Source organism: Podarcis bocagei (genome assembly GCF_964188305.1).
Source record: "Podarcis bocagei genome assembly, chromosome: 8".
Lineage (NCBI taxonomy): Eukaryota > Metazoa > Chordata > Lepidosauria > Squamata > Lacertidae > Podarcis > Podarcis bocagei.
The window spans coordinates 47,849,680-47,870,759 of NC_138133.1; the positions used below are offsets into that span (position 1 = coordinate 47,849,680).

General features: G+C 38.6%; 1 protein-coding gene across 1 annotated transcript in view; it reads right to left on the reverse strand.

The window, feature by feature from the left end:
- Positions 1 to 1,534: 1,534 nt before the first annotated feature.
- The window catches only part of SS18 (SS18 subunit of BAF chromatin remodeling complex), a 23,681-nt gene continuing 4,135 nt past the window's right edge, over positions 1,535 to 21,080 (reverse strand). The window contains exons 3-12 of the mRNA XM_081206072.1: positions 16,603 to 16,679; positions 15,780 to 15,903; positions 15,499 to 15,665; positions 13,960 to 14,181; positions 12,895 to 13,062; positions 11,969 to 12,073; positions 9,638 to 9,730; positions 8,815 to 8,931; positions 4,962 to 5,095; positions 1,535 to 3,160 (exon numbers count right to left, since the gene is read on the reverse strand). Of these exons, the coding sequence (XP_081062198.1) occupies positions 3,134 to 3,160; positions 4,962 to 5,095; positions 8,815 to 8,931; positions 9,638 to 9,730; positions 11,969 to 12,073; positions 12,895 to 13,062; positions 13,960 to 14,181; positions 15,499 to 15,665; positions 15,780 to 15,903; positions 16,603 to 16,679 (1,234 nt within the window). The 3' untranslated portion in view covers positions 1,535 to 3,133. The remainder of the gene's footprint in view (positions 3,161 to 4,961; positions 5,096 to 8,814; positions 8,932 to 9,637; positions 9,731 to 11,968; positions 12,074 to 12,894; positions 13,063 to 13,959; positions 14,182 to 15,498; positions 15,666 to 15,779; positions 15,904 to 16,602; positions 16,680 to 21,080) is intronic.

The window sequence follows — 21,080 nt, forward strand, 5'->3', positions numbered from 1 at the left end:
CAACTCTGTTTCAGTGAAGTTTTCTTCCCTATCCTTGCTCCACTGTGGGCACTGTTAAGTTTAAGTGTTCAGGAAATCACCAAAGGTTTGGTGACAATATGGGAAAAGAACGGTCCAATAGGGAAGGCTGGGAATAACTTACTATAGCCCTACAACCCAAACTGTGGATAAAATTTCAACAAATGACACTAGAAACCAGTAATTATATAGACTAGTAGTACATTTCAATTATCTTTTCCCCCATTAATTCCTCTGTTTTATGCAAAATCCTAATCTTCCTTCATTGCTTTTATTCCAATTTTATATATATTTTTTGCAAGGGACTTTGTCAAAGGCCTTTTGACAATCTATATTGATAAATATAAAAATCACCAGTATAGCACACTAGAATTCACTTCACTACAACAGAATGGTGAAATCCTATTCTTAACATAGGATACCATGTTACATCAACTTCATTCTGTGTGTGCATGTGTGTATACATGATTGTGTATCTGAAGAAGTGTGCATGCACACGAAAGCTTATACCAAGAACTAACTTAGTTGGTCTTTAAGGTGCTACAGGAAGGAATTTTTTTATTTTGTATAAAACCAAGTTAGTCAACCTGGTGTCCTCCAGATATTCTTGGACTCCCAAGTTGCATCAGTCCTAGTTGCTGTATATATAATACATATCCCTAAAAATACAGGTGTAAATAATGTACTTCTGTTGAACACCCCCCAATTATATACCACTATTGATTTCCTCTGCCCATAATTATGTAATTTATATTTTTCTGCCAATCCTGGCAGAAAATTTTGGGTTGGATTTTCATTTGCTAAAGAATAGCCACTTGCATCAACCGTTTATCACACTTGTCATTTTGCAGTATTCTTCTCTCTTGGTATTTTACTTTGTTTAGACTTCAAAATACATTAAACAAAATGCCAATAATCAAAGGGAAGCCATCTCTTAAGTTGTTGTTTTAACACAATATCATAGGAATAAGGTAATGTTTGTCACCACCAATTAAAAACTTTTACAAAATAGGACCGTTATAAAACAATTAAACCTTGAAAATGCATTATTCCCTTGGAGAGAAACCCTGGAGGAAATTCTGCTTATTAAAACTGCAATTTTAGTTTCCATTAAAAATGAGAGTAAGACAACAGAAGATCGGCTGGAAAGACAAATTATTTCTTAATGTCAGTTGAGCTTATTTTAAATGAGATAACATATCTATAGCAGGTTGGGTTCAGCATGTTTTTTTGTCTCAACTCATTTATCTAATTCAGTCATCTTGATTATAGTCTCATGGACCATCATTTTCAGAGAGAATTTTGTAACAAACAGCCTACGCACAACAACATACTGATTACTGAACAGTTAATTCTAATTAACTTGGCTATGGGAAGAGAATTTTGATAAAGTTCTAGAATACAAATACTATTTGGTTATCCTGCACCAACAACTACAAAATAAAAAACTGCAGCAATGCTTGCAAATGAAATATCAGAGTGAAACAGATCTACTTTAAAGGAGCAAATGAAAAAATTAAAATCACAAATAATTTATTCTTCTGTTAAGAGTTGATGGAGGAGAGTTTTAAATAGCAATGAAGTACACAGTGGTGGGAAATTGGCACAGAACCTAGAAGCATTTAGTTCATACCTATGTTCCTCACATTTTCAGTTCAAAACTTGATTTTAATTTGCAACCAATATAAAAAAGAAATTTGTTCTGAATTTAAAATTATGAATGCATCTTTTTGTCTTATGCATTCAGGTACAGCTTATCATGTAAAAATATAGCAACACATAATAAACATATCTAACTCCTGGGCCAATTTTAGTTATATTTTTAAAAATATTTACCAAGACAGCCTAAATGCATGTATTTCTGTGCAACACACTCTATGGTGATGCACCTGAGCAAACAATTGCAGGTTGATCTCAAACAGTTTTGTGTTCTCTATGGCTCTGCTGTTAATCCAAGTGATGGCTAACTCACACGCAACACTAAAAATTAATGCAGTTCACAATGGAGTTTGGCATTTTAAAAAACCTCACTAGAACTTGGTCTTGGTCTCATATTAACCAGTACGAAAATGGACATAAAACAACAAATGCCTTCTTTCTTAACTCTCATATGATAAAGTTTAGACAAGGGTTTTACAAAAGCGCCTATACTATTTTTGTTACATAGAAATGATCCTACTAAAAGTTAAATACACTTATGAAATAAAATACATGTCGACCTATCTATAATTTGTTTTTAAATACTTTGTATATTCAAGCCAGGTTAAATGAACACTTTTTAAAATTCCTTGTTACTGCAATCAGAAAAAGATCACAGCTTGATTTATGTGAAACCATTACAAGACACTTACAAATCCAATCTGAACATTTTCCTGTTACCAAAATAATAATATTACAGAAAATTGCCACTGCTAGAAACCATTTTTACAAAAGAGCTTTGCACAAAATATTTAAAAATTAATTCTTTATACTAGACTGTGTTATTGTCCATGATCATCCTGTCATTAAATAGATGGGGTATTAATTCTGCATACCAGTCTGTCAAGAATGTATGTTGAGCACCTCTCTCTCATACAACAATGAGACTAACACAATAAAGAATGCATCATGTGCCAATCTATATGGGTTTCTGACCTTGCCCAGTGCGTAGTGTACTGCCTTGCATATTCCATATGAAAAACATAATATATAAAATATTGCTGCTGTAAAAATTTTCCCCTTCCCCTTACAAAAGAATCTGTGGAAAAATATCAAATTCCCTTAACCTTCATAAACATACAATGCTGTTCACACATTTCAGCTTGTAACAGTTTGTTTGATGTACAGTTCTAAGCGCCTTGCAAAATTGAGTATTCTCTGTCCAATATTGCCATCTAGAGTACAGATGCAAAATTATTTTAGAAAGACTATCACTTTTGTTTATAAACTAGTCCAGACAGGCAATATACTGAAAAGCAGCCATTTATCAACAATGCAGGGTTGTTTTTTCTTCTGTTTCTCTTGTTTCCCAAACTAGATAGACTAGAATATTCTCTTCAAAAGGAGATGTCCACAATACTGAAGAGCAATACAGCTGCTAAAATTTACTGGTTATTTCCTGATTTTGGTTTTTCTTTCATTGTTGGTAGTTTCCATACTGCCCCTAAGAAGAGAGAGGGAGAGAATGAATGTAAATATACTGTTGGTTTCCTTATTTTCCTAGAACAAAATAACACACCTGGAATATGTCCCAAAGTCATAAGTCTTGCACATACCCCTGAATTTTCACTTCTTCTAAAGCTAAAGTAATGGCAAATGGGATTTGTTTCAAAATTTCAATTGTAAACTTGACGCTATCGATTTTCTTAGAAACTAGAACTGGCAATAAAGACCTTCAGACTTTAACTTATTGTTCTGGCATTCCAACAAAACCAGCAGATTGAATCTGTTCACCATATTTAAACCCTGCACCTTCAAAACTACCGTGTTCCTAAAGTGGATTACAATTAAAACAAAAATACAGTATATAAATATATTAAAATATAAATAATCTCGCTGTAAACAAGTGGTACAGTGACAATAAAGTATTTCTATTAGTAGCCCCTGTGGGATGTATTCAACTAAGTTTCACTCAGAGCAGACCTAGTGAAATTAATGGGCATAACTTAGGTAAAGGTAAAGGGACCCCTGACCATTAGGTCCAGTCTTGGCCGACTCTGGGGTTGCGGTGCTCATCTCGCTTTATTGGCCAAGGGAGCCTGCGTACAGCTTCTGGGTCATGTGGCCAGCATGACTAAGCTGCTTCTGGTGAACCAGAGCAGCGCATGGAAACGCCATTTACCTTTCCGCCGGAGCGGTACCTATTTACCTACTTGCACTTTGACGTGCTTTCGAACTGCTAGGTTGGCAGGAGGGGCATAACTCTTAGTGTCCATTAATTTCAATGGGTTTATTCTGAGTAAGTTGAAATTAATGAACATGACTAACTTAATTGATTAATTTCAATGTGTAAACACTGAGTAAAATGCAAGTTGGATACAACCTGTATCTAAGAACAGCACCAAAGCCCAGTAGCTAAATTAAATTTATTGTTTTAGTGAAATTGTATTCTTAATTTTACTCAGGCCACTTTGAGTGTTTTGCAAAAGCTGACTAGAAATGATTTTTAAATAAATAAAACAGCAGAGTTCCACCTCTTGATTCTCTGTGGCCTGGAAATATTATAAAAGTCAGAAGACAGATAAAGCTAGAAGGGACGTTTTTATGGTGTTGCATTAAACCAACCTGCATACACTGCAGGACAGAGGGTTACATGGCACACTGCACAGCTGAGCATTTGTTAGAGACCAATAATGCACACTAACTTTGAATTTTGTTTTAGAATTTGACTTTCAGTAAATTCACTAAACATCAGTTTTGTCAGATTAAGGTAAAGGTAAAGGTACCCCTGCCCGTACGGGCCAGTCTTGCCAGACTCTAGGGTTGTGTGCCCATCTCACTCAAAGAGGCCGGGGGCCAGCGCTGTCCGAAGACACTTCCGGATCACGTGGCCAGCGTGACATCGCTGCTCTGGCGAACCAGAGCCGCACACGGAAACGCCGTTTACCTTCCCGCTTGTAAGCGGTCCCTATTTATCTACTTGCACCCGGGGGTGCTTTCGAACTGCTAGGTTGGCAGGCGCTGGGACCGAACGACGGGAGCGCACCCCGCCGCAGGGATTCGAACCGCCGACCTTTCGATCGGCAAGCCCTAGGCGCTGAGGCTTTTACCCACAGCGCCACCTGCGTCCAGATTAGCTGTCAGATTGGTTGTCAGATTAGCTGTAGCCAATTTGTTCCTTCAAAGAGGGCTAAAGAGGATAAACTATAAGCCTGCAAAGACTGAAAACTGAAATGTGTAATAATTTGTACCTGAAATGACAAATTGAAAGCTAAAATATTAAAATGGGAATACAAAAACTGCACCTGGTCATATCCATAAGGCCTCTGTTGGGGTGGTTGTGGGGGCCCAGGCTGCGTAGGCCGATATCCTCCGTACTGCTGCCCTTGCCCTTGGGGATAACCGGAATACTGAGGTCCTGGAGCATTTTGAGAAGGACCTGAAATATTTTATAGAGCAAAACTGAACAAGGATCAACTCAAACATTAAAACTACAAAGTCAGAAACAAATCATAATCATCAAACCATTTCTTTCAAAAAGTCAGAACAGGCTGTTGATCACACCACTGGGCCCTCTAATCCAGCATCCCATTCTCACATTTCCAACTAGATGCCATGGGGAAACCAGTAGGCAGGACTGGGTGCAACAGCACTTTCCCTGCATGGGATTCCCCAAAATGGGCATTCAGACGCTTACTGCCTCCATCAGTGGAGGTAAAAAACCAGTCATTGTGGCTAGTAGCCATTGCTAGCCTTTATCTCCATAAACTTGTATAATCGTCTTTACAAGTTATTCAAGTTAGTGGTCATCACTACCTTTTAAGTGAGATAATTCTGTAGCTTAAAAACAATGTGAAATACTTTTGTCTGTCCTGAATCTTCCAACAATCAGCTTCATTGGATACTCTTGAATTCTACTAATATGTGAAAGGAAGACAAACTTTTCTCTATCCACTTTATCCACACCGCACATAATTTTACACCTCTATCATGTCCCTTCTTATTCACCTTTTCTCTAAACAAGGAAGGCCTAAATGATGCAACCTTTCCTCATGAATCATATAAAGTTCATGACTCTTCCTTGCATAATATTATAACTCCAGGTTTGCAAGAATGATTTCTGCTATCCTATCCAGATTTGAAAGATGCAAGTCATTTTATATGGTTAGCTTTCTTCTTTTACAAACATGACAATTTTGTTAAGCTGAGCTCATAGCAGTGACTTAACAAGGCCAAATTATAATTACCATGTCCCTCTGTTTAAACTCTGGAAAAAAGTAAAAAGAATACAACCCTCCCCCCCCTAATAAATACACCCTGTTGTTTTTTATTTCTGGCAACCAGTAAGAGTGTGGGTATGAGCCTAGCAGATAGATGCCCACCAAAGACAAGTGAAGAAACTCTTTTCAAAGCTTTACTTGTCACTTTCCAATCTATCCGCCTTTTCAATAGCTTTTGGTGGCGGAATCTCTTTGTTCTACAATTGGGGAAAAACATTAGAACAAAGCTGTTGGGATCTAGTGTCCAAATTCTTTGATGCCTCCTATAAAGACTCTGCAGGATCCAATTAAACTAAAAGAGCTATGAATATCTAAAAATCAGTAGGGGAACTCTAGTATATAGCCAAGTCTATTTACGCAGTTATTAACTTAACTTGATCCAACACTAGGAAGCATATTTGTTACATATCATATAGTGAGTATGTATCTACAAGCTGACACATTTGTCATTTTGCACTGGTGAAAGACACGATACCTTCCAATATTCTCTTTGCTCTACTGAGGAAAAAAATACATACTGCTTAAAGACGTCTGTTCAACAAAAGCTGCAAACGTGTGGTTTACATCCACAGTACTTGGCCTCCATACTGGGTCAGATCACTGATTTATCTAGTCTCTCTCAAATACAGTAATATTAACATTTCAAATAATACTATGTTATTGGCTTGTTTAAAAGAGAATGCTGTTTAGGATGGAATCCAGCAGCTAGAAATTAAGTTAAAATTCAAGTCTCACAATGAACGTAAGTACACTACTAAACACTGCTTGTCAATGCAACAACAAGGGCTGTAGAGGGAAGGCTTTCCAGAGATGACAGATTTGCTCACTTTGTCCTACTTGCCTTATAGAGGATATCACTTCAATGGTGTACCTTAAGACACCTAAATGGATGCTCAGCGTGATGTCTGACAACTTTCCTCTGAACAGCAAACTCTCATGCCGTATCACAAACTACGCTTGGAAGTCCCATCTGTTTCAAAACTAGACATGGTGCCAACAATGTGGAAGGAAAGACTGGTGTTCAAGGAACACCTGCTAAAAGCCTTCTTGGGCACAAAGTACTAGTACTGCAGTAGTCTGGATGCTGACCAATGTTTATTATATAGCAGTCACACTATAAAGGCTATCTAAAGTTGAGTTTAAGAAGGTACTGGTCTTCCGCAGCAGCATCTGCTCCAGCTGGTATTCAGGGATGGTGGGAATCTGTTTTTCCAGATGTTTCTGAACTACAACTCCCATCATCCTTGGCTTACAACTTTATACTGTAAACCACCCTGTGATCTTTGGATGTAGGATGGTATAAAAATTTACTAACAACAACACCCTTACTTTTAGATCTGGTATAATTGAGGCAGTCTCATGTTTGTTTAATAGGCAACACTGACTGTTACCAGTTGGGACCATTCAATGCTGTAAGAACAAAAGGATGCTTCCCCACTCTCTCCTTTCTACTGCAGCCCCCTGAAAAGCATTTCCTGAGGCCTGGCAAATGGAGCAAGAGGGCTGCAGTGGGAGGCTGGATATCGGAAAGAGCAGGAGACAACAGCTGGGTGGGTACTGCTGCCACTTACCTAGATGCTGCAGGGGCAGGGCTGTGCAGGCACACTGGCAGTGTCAGTCCAATGGTCCCACCCTGCCCTAGCATTGTTCAGGTAAGACAGCAGTGACAGCTGTGTTAGGAGGGCAGCTCCACACCAAACCAGCCACTCTTGGGAGAGTGCAAGTTACCTCTACCCAATTCTCTGCCAGCGCCCCCAATGGCATCTGATGCCTTTGTCTTGGGAAAAGTTTTTCAAGGGTGAAAGGGGCTGCAGTGGGAAGGGGATGTTTCAGAATTCCCTTTATATAAGCATCCTTGTACGAATATTGCATTGGATACAACCCAATGAATTCCTTAACCAGGCAGAAATTTGTTCACAGAAGCTTCACTTCAGTGACCTTCATTTTGCGTGCACAGATTGCAGTCTGCATCTTAGGCAGTTATTCAATGAGGATGAAAATATCTATATTATGTTTGCTTCATATTGCAAAATGGTTCAGAGCAAGGTTAGGCACTGATCTTTCTATTTATGTACGAAACAGATTAAAGCTGTAGAAAATATGAAGAGATGCTGAAATTAGAAAAACTAGCACACCAGCAACACTGATTTTGAGAGTTGCTCAATTTGAATAAAAGCAAAAGATAAAACACACAAATGCACTCTATCACAGTCTATTTCAATATCAGAATTTATAGGAGACCAAAAATATTGTTTTAAATTAACGTGAAGGCTGTGATCTTGAGTTTATTTCACTTGGAAGTTATACAGAAATAAACAAGACTAACTTTCAAATAATGGCAATTCAAATGTGTGTATTAGGCATATTCTACCTACGTCCTTCCCAATTACTGTGTAGGAAGGGAACTGAGCCAAAGGATGTCAAAAATGATTTTGAAACTGCTGCTTTCAAATGTTACTTTTAACAGAGTGGAGAAGTGTTATTTGAAAACAAATTTTTCAAGGCATATGGTTTACTGGTTAGTTGAATAACAGAAGTGAAAACTCCCCATCCTCTCCCCATAGCCACATGGGGAGTGTGTGTATAATCCTGCTTTATAAACTGCCTGTGGATTTGAACCTTCTGTGACTGTTGGTGCATAAATGCTCTATTGCTGCTGGTAAATTGACATTTTGGTTCCACAGACAGCTACAAAAGGATAAAGGAGTAAACTAAAAGCAGAAAGCCCTGTAATGGGGAAACTGTAGCCTTCCAAAAATGGCTGGATTTCACCCCCCATCCTCTCTGACCATTGGCCATGATGGCCAAGGCTCATGGGAGTTGAAGCTCAACTATATAGGGCCATAGGCTGTATACCCCTGACTATATATTTACTCACCATAACCTTGCTGCTGCCCAGGGTAACCTTGCTGACCTGGATACTGCTGCTGTTGATAGCCTTGCTGCTGAGGCGGTGCTTGGTAGGCTTCTTGCTGCTGAGCATATTGCGCGTTTCCTGAAACATGAGGTTAAGCAAGGACAGTTAAAGGCACTTTTTCTAGTTCTTTCCCCACTTGTTTTAATATGCACAGTGAACACCACAAAAACAAAATGAAAATCCAGTCTTGATCTCAAAAACTGAACAAAACCAAGAAAACAAACAAACCAAAACAGAAGGAATTAGGCCAAACAAACTGCAGTTAAAGCCAGATTTTGCAAGGCTAAACTGCAGCATTTTTCAGCATCTCTGCCAAATGAGCATTAAGTTTACTGGAACGTGATGTCATGACTTGATAATGCCATGACTATGCTAAATAAATTAAAAAAGGACAAAATTAAAGACAGCTACAGAGCACAAACTAGCTACACAAATCAGCAAGCTGTTTCCTAATGGCACTATATTTGTATGTACACATACACACAAAATATACAACTGGACCAATGGATTTATGTTTAAATAAAAAGGTACGATTTGAATAGATGCTAGCGGTGTTTTAGTCATTTTACTGCTGTTAGAAATGACAAATTAAGGTTTAGATGTTGCAAGAAACTATTTTGAATGCTTCAAGTTCCCTGCAGTTCTCAACAGCCAGCGACTAGTAGCCTACAAGAGCTTTGCATGGGCAGGAAATAGGTTATGTTGTGCAAGATTTCGTTCCTTTGTGGAAGGGAAGAGGAAAAGGAATGTATGTGTGCATGTGTGTGTGAAGGTATATAGATACCTCCTTCGTAGTAATGTTGGGAGGAATCCTCATAAGGCCTATCGTAGCCTTGTTCAGGATACGACGGTTGCTGATAACCGTAATCACTATGACCTACATCAATTCGACAAGAGACAGGAAGAAACGTTAATGGCCTCTGAGTGAAAATCCTAAGAAGTTTTCATCTTACTGAAAAATCAGTGTCAGCTGGAAATACATTAAAAAGAACCTTCAAATTGATTTAGAAGGATTTACCAATAGGATTTCCTTTTATACGGAATTAACACGTGATATGAAAAAGTCAGCTAATGAAGTAGTTCTAGCAACATCATAGTGAGGGATAGTCTTAAGCTTCTGATCATCTTTGTTGTGGGGGGGTGGGGAGTACTTTTGTCTTTTTTTTAAAAAAAGCATTTAGTCCTTTCACATGTAAATAACCTGAATTTAATTAGAATGAACAAAGAAACCAATTATCATACACCTGTTCTACTGATTTCCAATTCAAAAGCATATGCTGCTAAAAGCAGCATACACTACAATGAACTTCCAAAAAACTTCATTGCTTTTTTTTGTATGGCATATCTAAAAAATAATACTTATCTTCCCCTGCCCCAATGTAACTATTATCCACAGCAATCCTTTTTTTTTTGGGGGGGGGGGACACAAGCGAAAGGACAGCTTTCCTTCCAAATTCTCCTTTATCGTATAAGCGCAATGCGTAAATGCTATGGACACCTGCCATTAGGATCCAGTTGGTAAAAGAAACATCCTACCTGATGCTTGCTTTAAGTTCTCACATATTTCTCCTGCTTGTAATTAGAAATCTACTTCATTAAGTAATATTGACCATGGTCAGTAATAATATGCTTCTTTTAGTTAAAAAGTAGTACTACATTTTTCAAAATGCTTTCAACTTTTGTGGCTACTATCTGTATATAAAATCATTCCTGATTATAGGCATCCCAAATTTTAATCAACTGCATATTCCATATCCTGCTACTTTTTGTCAGTTAAAAATGCCTTTTCATAATTAAAGACATGATTTGCAGATCATGTTATACAAGACAACTCTTGCATTTGCCAAACAGAAAAGAACAGAGCAGAACATAGTGGCTCTAATTCATCTAGCTGCAAATGGCCTTTCGAAAATTTTCACAAAAGTTACCTATGCCACAGCTGAAAACATAATTTTATGTATTTTATACCATTTATAAGCCACTCTATAGTTTGCGTTATCTTGGCAGCTTACACTTTTGGTTTGGCCTTGTGCATAACATCTAGCAGCCAGATAAGACACAGTATGATTTCCAAGGGGGAAGTTGTAGCAGTGATTGATAGAATTTGAAAGAGTGCTTTTGTGTGACTCTGCCTTACCATACTTTTACATGTTACAAAACTGGCTCTAACTTGAACCATAATTAGGGGTGTGGAAATCTGATTTCCTGACATGTGGATTAAGTAAACCATGAATATGATGGTGATGAATGATAAAAATGTGGTAAAATACCAGCAAATTCTATCTGCACACGTTAAAAAAACACACCACACAATTAATTTGCAACAAATAGTTGCTCTGAAAAAGATATTATATTGTGTGCCACAAATTAATGTACAAAGTGTCATGTTAGCTCTTACAGTAGCAATGAATCCATCAATATATTTTTAATTTGCCTTTACTACCATACATTAAAATTGAATTTAAAAAATTCATTTCCTGAGGAACATCCTTGCATTTCCCTATAATATACGATAAGAATTTCTAATTTAAGAGAAAATTTTACAATGCTAAGAGCCAGAATTTGTACTTCCCAAAATTATGTGATTTCCAATATCAGATGTTAAAAGGAAAAATGGAGTTATCTAGAATTCTGCAACAGAAGCATAGAATGCAGCCACGAACTGAGCCAAAGTAATTGCAACTGCAGCTTGTTCTTTAAAACACACAGAGAGAGAATACTTTGAAAGCATATTGGTTGTTTTGTTAACAGCTCTTAAGTATTGAGCTTTAAAATTTCTTTTTATAAGCAAAATGATATTGAAAAGCAGGCATAGTACATGACTGCACCAAGTGTCCTACAAACAGTGAAGAATTTAATATATCTTGAGCCAAAAGAGGGAATTTTGATAAAATCTGTATCAGGGTACTAGAACTGAAGTTACAAAGTTTATACTTTGAGTGAGCTGTAAAATAAAGTTATCCGTAGGGTTTCAGATTACTGAACTTAAAAGCTTTAGTAAATATAAGAAGTGTTCTAGTGATCAGTTGCTAAAAGTTGTTCATCAAATAGCTTTATATATAACTGGTAATGGGCAGGTATGTAAAATGGGAAAATTAATATTATGAGAAATTACCATCAGGGTAATATTGCTGGTTCATGCCTTCTGGAGGACCTTGTCCACCATGACTGTATTGGTCCCCATAATAGTCTTCCTGGCCTGAGTACTGCTGTGGTGGGCCTGAAAAACCACAACCAGTCAATATGTAAATAACTTATTTTCTCTGTTAGCACGCTCACTAATTTCTCAGTTTACTATGAGAAACAGTCCTCATCTAAGACTTCCCCCACCCGTGTCACTGTGTTTCAGAAAGCATACTTAATGCTTTGTGACTAAACAGGTATGTATTATATATATACGGTAACTTGACTGAATTATATACCCAAGATGATGCGAATATAAATTTCTAAAAACAGAAAGACAATATCTATATATGTATATATACATACTTGTTGCTCTTAAAAAAAGAAAAGAAAAAGTAGATAGTTGTTGAAAACCATCTCATCTTGTCTAGTGTGCAACTTGTCAATTCCACTCTACATTAGTACAGATTGTACAGTATTCCATATACTGAACATAGATTTAAGCGAAGTTTTATCTTTTTATATAACTTTTGATTAAAAAAAAATAGAACAGAAAAATATAGGTTTCAACATTTAATTCCAAAATAGTGACCTTTTGGCTTCAAGTACTATTTTGGGGAAAACATAATAGTACAGGATTGGAAATAGCCACTTGTTTGGGGATTTGCCTTCATGTTCTGAGGCAGAAAAGCTTTGCAAAAGCTAACTCTTTTAGCCCTGAAATGATAAACAGAGCAGGCGGGTGCACACGTAAAATTGTGTACTATAAACTTTTGTGGCCTTCTCTGAAATGTTTAGATAAATACAGAATGTATGTCAAGAATATAGATAGAACAGGATATAGGTAAGAAAATCAGCTGAAAGTTTTTCTTATGTGTTAATTAATCAAGTGGTAAAATTGGCAACTTTGAATCTTACCTTGCTGTGGTGGTCTGTATGGAGGAATCTGCCTCTGTCCTATCATATGGTTTCCTTGGTTAACTTGACCCATCATTGCCATTGGTGGCTGCTGTCCCTGATAATGTTGCCCACCTCCCTGGGGCATGTTATACTGTTGTGAAGGCGGCTGCTGGTGCATCATTGGGCCTACAGTGAGAAAAGCCATAGCAAAATTTTATGCGTTCATTCTAACTATAACCTACATTCAAGACAAACAAAAAGAAACATTAACTTTTCTAATTATCAGCTTTGACAAATAACAATTTTGGGGCACCAGAAACACAAAATGCCTTGCAAATCATTTTCTACAAGATAAACAAAAAGTAGTTTAAGACTAATATACAAAATATAGTAGTTAATAGACAAAAACAGATAGGGATAGGCAGAACCTGCTCAAAAAGAAGGATGGACAAACCTTATACTGTAAAGTGTTGAAGATGCTAGAAAAGTTTCATTGGCTTCAGCTGACCTAGCATAGTACAGGATCTTGAAGACTATAATCTAAGATTTCCTGCAACACAACCTTGTGTTTGCTTTAACAATTTGCTAAAACCCTGCTTCAGGTCCTCTGTGTGAAAGACTTGGAAAACCTGTCAACATATAATTTTAGGTACCTTTTCTCTTTATTATAATCACAGTGGTGTGCCAACTCTACTTCTTCCTACCTACAGACTAAAACCTGCTATGATTTAAACAGTTGTTCACAGAAACCTTGTTTTCACTGTGTGGCAAACTGTGGAAAATCCAAGTTGCTTGAATTCACAGCTGCTCTGTCTGGCTCACTTTGCTTTTCTGAACTCTTAACTGATAAAAAAACCCTATTTTTCAGACATTTTCAACAAGTAAAGATCAGAAACCAACTCTACTTTTCAATAGCATAACTCAGTTCCAAATAAACACCTTGAAATCATTTTATCTTATTTGATGAAAAGGAGGAATTTTATGCTGTGAACCACCCTGAGATCTTCAGATGAAGGGTGGCATACAAATTAATTAAATAGAAATAATAAAATAATAATAAAGAGTAGAAATTTATTCATTTACCTTGATTTGGTTGCATGGTTATATTTGGTCTAGGACCATAGTTTGCCATAGGCTGTCCTTGGCTCATTGTCATCTGATTCTGTCCAGGCATGCTTTGAGAGGATGGCACTGAATGATTATAACCTCCCATGGACCCATGACTGTTTGAAGGCATGTTCATGGAACTGTTTGTCATGTTGAGCTGGTTCGGTCCAGGCCCCTGCATAGGCATGTGATTAGGTCCTTTGAAGAAAAATAATTTCTATATTAATGTCTTGAAACACACAATCACAGAGCTATGATGCTCATTTAGAAATCATCTAGGCTGCTCAATAAGGTTTGTCACTTAAACACAACATACTTAGAAGACTGAAATTTCCTGCATGTTTAGTCATACTAAAGAAATAACGTTTTGCATCACTGTTAGCATTTCCTACATTGACTAAAGCTTTGTACATGCTGAATGTAGCACTCTATTGATGACCCAAAGTCACGTTTATACAGATTTGAAACATTTTAATTAATACCCGAAATGGTTAAAACAGTGGTATGGTTAAACAATGGAATTTGTTGACACAAGATGTAGCGATAGCCACCAACTTGGATGGCTTTAAAAGAGCATTAGACAAATTCATGGTGTATAGGACCATCAATGGCTGCATTCTCCTCCATCCTTGGAGGCAATATGCCTCCGTATACCAGCTACAAGTGGAGGGAATGCTGTTGTTTGCACATCCTGCTTGCAAGCTTCGCACAGTAATCTGGTTGGCCACTGTGAGAACAAGATGCTTAACTAGATGGGCCTTTGGTCTGATCCAGCATGGCTTTTCTTGTGGTGTTATGGTATTCAAACAGTAGGGTCTCTTTGATGAAAAAATAACTAATGGTGGGCATTCCTTCTTCAATGACATTTTGTGTGCTATTGCCAATCTTTCCCCAGAAAAATACAGCCTAATAAAACTGATAAAAACATGGAATACTGTTTTGCTTTTATCCTGCAAGCACTGACATGTCACACACTTTTATTCTGTAATAAAAACTTGACTTCAAGTTTAGAACGGAAAAAATCATGTTGAGGTATTGTACACAACTTGCTTGATATACAGCCCTCCCCCCGCCATTGTACCATACAGAAGATTAGTAGAAATTAGATTTTCTGTCTAGGTGACTTTTCCATCAGCTTCACCTCTTACATATCACACTAACTTAGATGTGATAGCATGAGATAATCTTTCAGTGAGAATTTATTCAACCACAGGCCAGTACCTTTCTTCAGAAAGCCTTCTAAACACAGCTGTAACTGTATGGTTTCAGACAGACTAAATTTAGCCAGTTCTGTTCAGAGGAATGCTGTGTGTCAGCTACATCAAAGCCCAAGGGCAGCCTGATAAACACAGAATACAGGTCACATAGCTCTGTAGCTAACAAAGTTAGAGAGCTTGTACTCAGGGGGCATTCAAAGCAGTTTTGTCATCAACAATCTTCTATCCCTTGAGCCCACATGTTGTTTCAGTTGCTGAGCAACCCTGGTGTTAATGTCTTCTTGGAGAAAAAACTTACCAGGCATCTGGCCGTTCATCTGGTTCTGCATGTGCGGTGCAGGAGGGCCCCCACCTACCATACCATCTGAACCCATATTGTGAGAACGTGGAGGTGGGGGAGGGCCGCTCTGACTCATTCCTCCTGGACCCATTGGCATATTCTGTGTGGGTGGCTGAAAGACAATTTAATGAAACAGAAGAAGTTAGTACAATAAATACCCGTCATATACATGTGGTACATTAACCAAGTTCTTCAGCATGTGCCTTGCTTCTCCTGATATATTCAACTTCCCTCAATACCTGGTAAGACTTTGCAGCACAGCACTATCTTCCAGTATGACTATTCCAGCACAGACTTTCTCCTCACAATTCAGGCTGTTTATAGGCTGTTTATTTAAAATGTCAACCTTTTTATCTGTACCTGCTACAAAATAAATTCAGGATTTTACTTTAATGTTGAATATGAAAACAGACTCCCTAGGAAGGTGCTAGACTCCCTGGGAAGGTGCTGGTTTCTAAGAAGTTTGAATGGCCATCTGTCATGGATGCTTTAGTTGAGATTTCTGTGTGGCAGGGGGGTGAACTAGCTGACTTCAGGGTGCCTGTGGGGAGCATGAGACTCTTAATTGTAAGGTTGTGGGTTTGAGTCCCAAGTTGGGCAAAAAGATTCCTGCACTGCAGGGGGGTGGACTTGATGACTTTTGCCATCCCTTCCAACTCTACAATTCTGCTCAGGGAAGAGCATTCTATTGCACTCAAAGAAGAGGAAGCAGGCAATTTTTGCTGATTCCCCCCTCTACTTCCAACCACCTGAAAATCTGCTCCGGAGGGTTGAAGAGGTGTGTGAGGTGGTATGCAGAATTACAGAGAAAATCTTCAAAGATCAACTCCCCTATTACATCAACAAAAGGCTTAATGCAAAAGTTTAGAGGGAAAGCAAAATAAAGGTATATAAATGCATGGCAGTCTCCTCTAGGAAAGTCAAAGAAGGGAACTTCAAAGGACAGACTACCCATCATATTTCCCATGAGAATCTCCCACGAACAGGGAAGGCTCTTATCATACAGCTGTGTAAACAGACCTGTGAAGTAATCATGAGACACTATTCCCAGGGGAAACTTACCATCTGGTGTAAACCCTGTATATACAGGGGGCATGATGGTGCAGTGGAAGTGATAAGTGGTGGTGGGAGTCACCATGCTAAAAAAAAAAAAAGGTAAGCCTAAAGAAGAAGACTTTCTGCCCTGCTGTTTGCAGCAGAATGGCAGTATTTGCAATTTTAATACTTTTTAGTTTCTGGTTTTGGCCCAGCAGCTTTAAGCGCCTCTGAACCCAGGGGTACCACATACCCTCGGTAAACTGCCCTATACACTTGAGACAATAGCAAACTGTTAAATTTTGTTTGTTGGATCTTCTATTATACCTAATCCACCAAAACTATTCTTTTTTCACCACATCTACCTGAAGCATCTTGCACCCAAAGACATATGTTGTCAATGTGGCACACCAGGGGTGGCAGTGAAACATGTAATCTAGTCATGCCCTATAGTGGCAGAGTTCTGGAAAGACGTCATTGTCTGTGTTAACTCCATCCTGGAAAATCCTGAAAGGTCCCCTGCCTGAAACCCTGATGAACTGCTGCCAGTCAGAGCAGACAGTGCTGAGCTAAATAGATCAATGCTCTGACTCAGTAAAAGGGAGATTCCTTTGTTCCTAAGTTTCATTTCTAAAATGCATATTAGACCTGAAGAAACTATATAGCCATTCTTGTGGAACAGCTAAGTTCAGGACTGAGGTTTCAAACTTACACATCTTTCACAAACAAGATTATTAAGTGTACTTCTTTACCTAAAGAGTTGAAGTTTCCTTGGTACCCACTATCAGATCATGAAAGTCAGGGAGTGGGTTACTGAATTACCAGCAGCAGACATAACAGGAAAGAAACTATGAGTTTCACTTTTAACTAAGACACTGGAACTAAATGTGTGTAGATAAATACAGGAACAAGAGAAACAAGATTCTGAAACTTGCATCAATTCAGTACATGTCAATTCTTTTAAATAGAGAACTTCTAGTATAGGATAAATAGGGACGCGGGTGGCGCTGTGGGTAAAACCTCAGCGCCTAGGACTTGCCGATCGCATGGTCGGCGGTTCGAATCCCCGCAGCAGGGTGAGCTCCCGTCATTCAGTCCCAGCTCCTGCCCACCTAGCAGTTCGAAAGCACCCTTAAGTGCAAGTAGATAAATAGGTACCGCTTTATAGCGGGAAGGTAAACGGCGTTTCCATGTGCTGCTCTGGTGCCGGTTTGCCAGAGCAGCTTCGTCACGCTGGCCACGTGACCTGGAAGTGTCAACCCAAGAGTCTGTCAAGACAACCCTAGAGTCTGTCAAGACTGGCCCATACGGGCAGGGGTACCTTTACCTTTTACTAGTATAGGATAAAGATTTTTTAAACATTTTTAAAATAATACTTGGTTTACATGGGTAATAACCATGCAATAAATACAGTCATTCATGCTTAAGGAAAAATATGTTTGGATCCAATTTTCAAAAAGCTAAGGCATCTAAAAACACTAAATAAGCAGGCTATGACTTTTATGGATGTTAAAGATGTTATATTAAGAAAAACATCTGCATAAAAGTGTCAAGACAACTATTCTTTCAGACATTAGCAGAATGTTTAAGTTTGAAGAATATTAGTAAGGTTTTCCCAGAGGACATGGCTGAACAAATAATTTGTTTGCTTCAAGAAGTCGATAAAGAAAAACAGGTAAGTATAAAGGAATCTGTTTTCAGTTTTCTTCTTTAGGTGTTCAGCTATTTTTTAAAAGCCCTAGCCTGTACATTTCTTCCACTCTTTCATCCATTGTCTATTTATTGCCTAACTTCTCTTTTGCCATAAGCGTATTTTTTAACTCTAGGTACAAGAAAGATTTCAGGTAGTTGCAAGCAGAGATGGGCAAATTCCCCATGCCAGGCTTGGAATTTGTCTTAAAAAACTGTTCTCCTCAAATGTGGAAAGAACTTGGATCGCCCAACAACCCCTTCCCTTCCCACTCATCTATCCATCTCTCCCCACCCACCGCACAAAAGGAATTGTGGCAACAGCAAGGGAAGGTAGAGACATCTAGTATTTTGCTATGGGTGCAAAGCAGATGCAAGAAGCACTGTGTAGTGCAACTTTCTCAACACTGGCAAAACTAGAATTCCTAGAACACCGTGCAGCTGGCATGCAGCCACAATAGTATCCTTTCTTCCCTGCCAGAGCAGCATATTTAAGAGGGTGGGAGGAAGGGACAGTCCAAGTTCCTCTCCCGCTAAGTTTATAGGTGGAGAATAGAAGCCAACCTAATTAGTCTTCCAAGCTGTATTTGGATAAAGTTCAAATTTATTATGAATAACAAAAGTAGCCAACCTGGTACTCTTCAGAAGCTTTGGGCTACAATTCCCATCAACTGCCCAAGCCAGCATGACTAATGCTGCGAGTCTGATGCGAGTGGCACTCCAACAGCATCTAGAGGGCACCATTTCAGCCACCTCCCAATTACAACAGGTCTGGCACCAACAGCTGCCCAAGTCAGGCACTCGCTAAAAATGTGCCCCTCGCCAGCCCAGCCTGCTACCTACGAACGCAATGGCTCCAGCTGCTGGTGTGTGGAGGCATCACTTTGTGTGGAAGTCAAGTTTGGTTCTCATCCATGGCAGCTGGCTAACCACCATCTCTACATCCCTATCTGGCCTGGGAGTTTCTTGAGAATGGAAAAAGGGCTCCTTCACAAAGCCAGGCATTTGGGGAAGGTACTTAGGTGTTTGGTTGACCACAGCAGCTAGATAGACTTTAACAATTCTAAAGCTTACTTTTTGTGTTCTAAAAGTCCTTCTAAGCCACTCTAGCAAACTGCAGTACCACCACAGGCATTCTTGCGCAGAAAGGCTGGATCTCGTTAATGGCTTTTGGTCTTCTCTAAGAACCAAGGTGCCAGAGAAGTTTGCTGCAGTGGTGCTGCTGCCACCATAGAAATATTTTTTTGAAAAAGAGGGGGCAGTGGGGAGACAATGTTGATGGTGCTGCACTGTGCTGTAAAGAAAAGGGTGTGTTGGGGACATCAGCAACAAAAACTAGTATGGAGGCAAAAGAAAACAGTGATGTGTTTTTGGTTAACGACTCTTGGTAAGGCTGAATTTCCAAAGGTTTGTGATGAGGTACTATGAAACCATAGGACACAACCCTAGTGTGTTAAGTGGCATTTTCAACCAATAGAATATTAGGGTAAGTTGCATTAAATGGGTTGGCTCCAAATAACTGTGGGTGGAAGGAAAATAGCTGCAAGTGCTTGGAGAAGAAGTTGTATTACAGCTCATGCAATGCTATGCTAAGTAGATTCTATAGCAATTATCATGCTTCCACTTGTGCAAGTAGTTATGCAACCTCTTACGCAAGCAAAAAATGGGCACCTTTGAATTTAGCTTTACTTTCCCCATGGAAAACCCTAACATGAGATCCCAAACTGCATCAGAAAAGGGAAACCAAAATAATCAAGCTGATGGAGCAACTCGTCTGAGGGAAGATTATAACCTTTGCACCTATTTAGTTTAGAGAAAATGGATAGAGAAAGGTTTTTCTCTCTCTTTCTTGTAACACTAGAACTCAGGGAAGATACAGGACAAAAGAAAGTACTTCTTTACAACGTTAAGCTATGGAATTCACTCCCACAAGAGTCTGTGATGGCCACCAAACTAGGATAGCTTCAAAAGAGGATTAGACCTTTGGCCTGATCCAGCAGACTCTTCTTATGTCCTTATGCCCTTCAGCAACTGGAAGAATTAGTTGCATGGAGTTAGTATTTTAAAAACAAAATGTATCACTGTACCATATCCATAAAGAGACTTGGTAATCTGTGCTAAAATAGTCAAGGTACAATCTAATTATTTATTTTATTTATTAGATTTATATACTGTTCTTTATCATAAGATCTCAGGGCAGTTCACAGGATAAAAATAAGTAAAACGAAACAGCAAAACAAGAATCCCCCTTCCTACATACACATTTAAAAGGCTGTGGAATAATAATCAGCCAAAGGAACGTTTTTGCCTGTTGCCTAAAAACATATAGTGAAGGTGCTAATCAAATCTCCCTGAGGACAGCATTCTACAAATGGAGAGCCGCTACAGAGAAGGCCCGTTCTCATGTTGCCACCCTTCAGATCTCACATGGATGAAGCACACAAAAAAGGGCCCCCAATGAACTTAGAATCTGGGACGTTTATATGGGGAGAGGCGGTCCTTCAGGTACTGCGGTCCTGAGCCATTTAAGACTTTATAAGTCAAAATCAGCACTTTGAATTGGGCTGGTTTTAATTATGACTGATCCTGTATTAAGAATTACAGCCTTTTCAATGAAATCAAGCAAGTGTTATTCACAAGGTTCTATTTTAGTAATATACTGCAAATAAGAGATATATGGGGCAGAGATGTTTGTTACAAGGTAGAAGATGCCATGCAGAAAAATTAGTACAGATATTTGTGATTAAACTTTTCTTTAGGTACATTTTTACATTAGAAAGAGCACACACAATTGTCTTTACAAGGTACTTACTGGT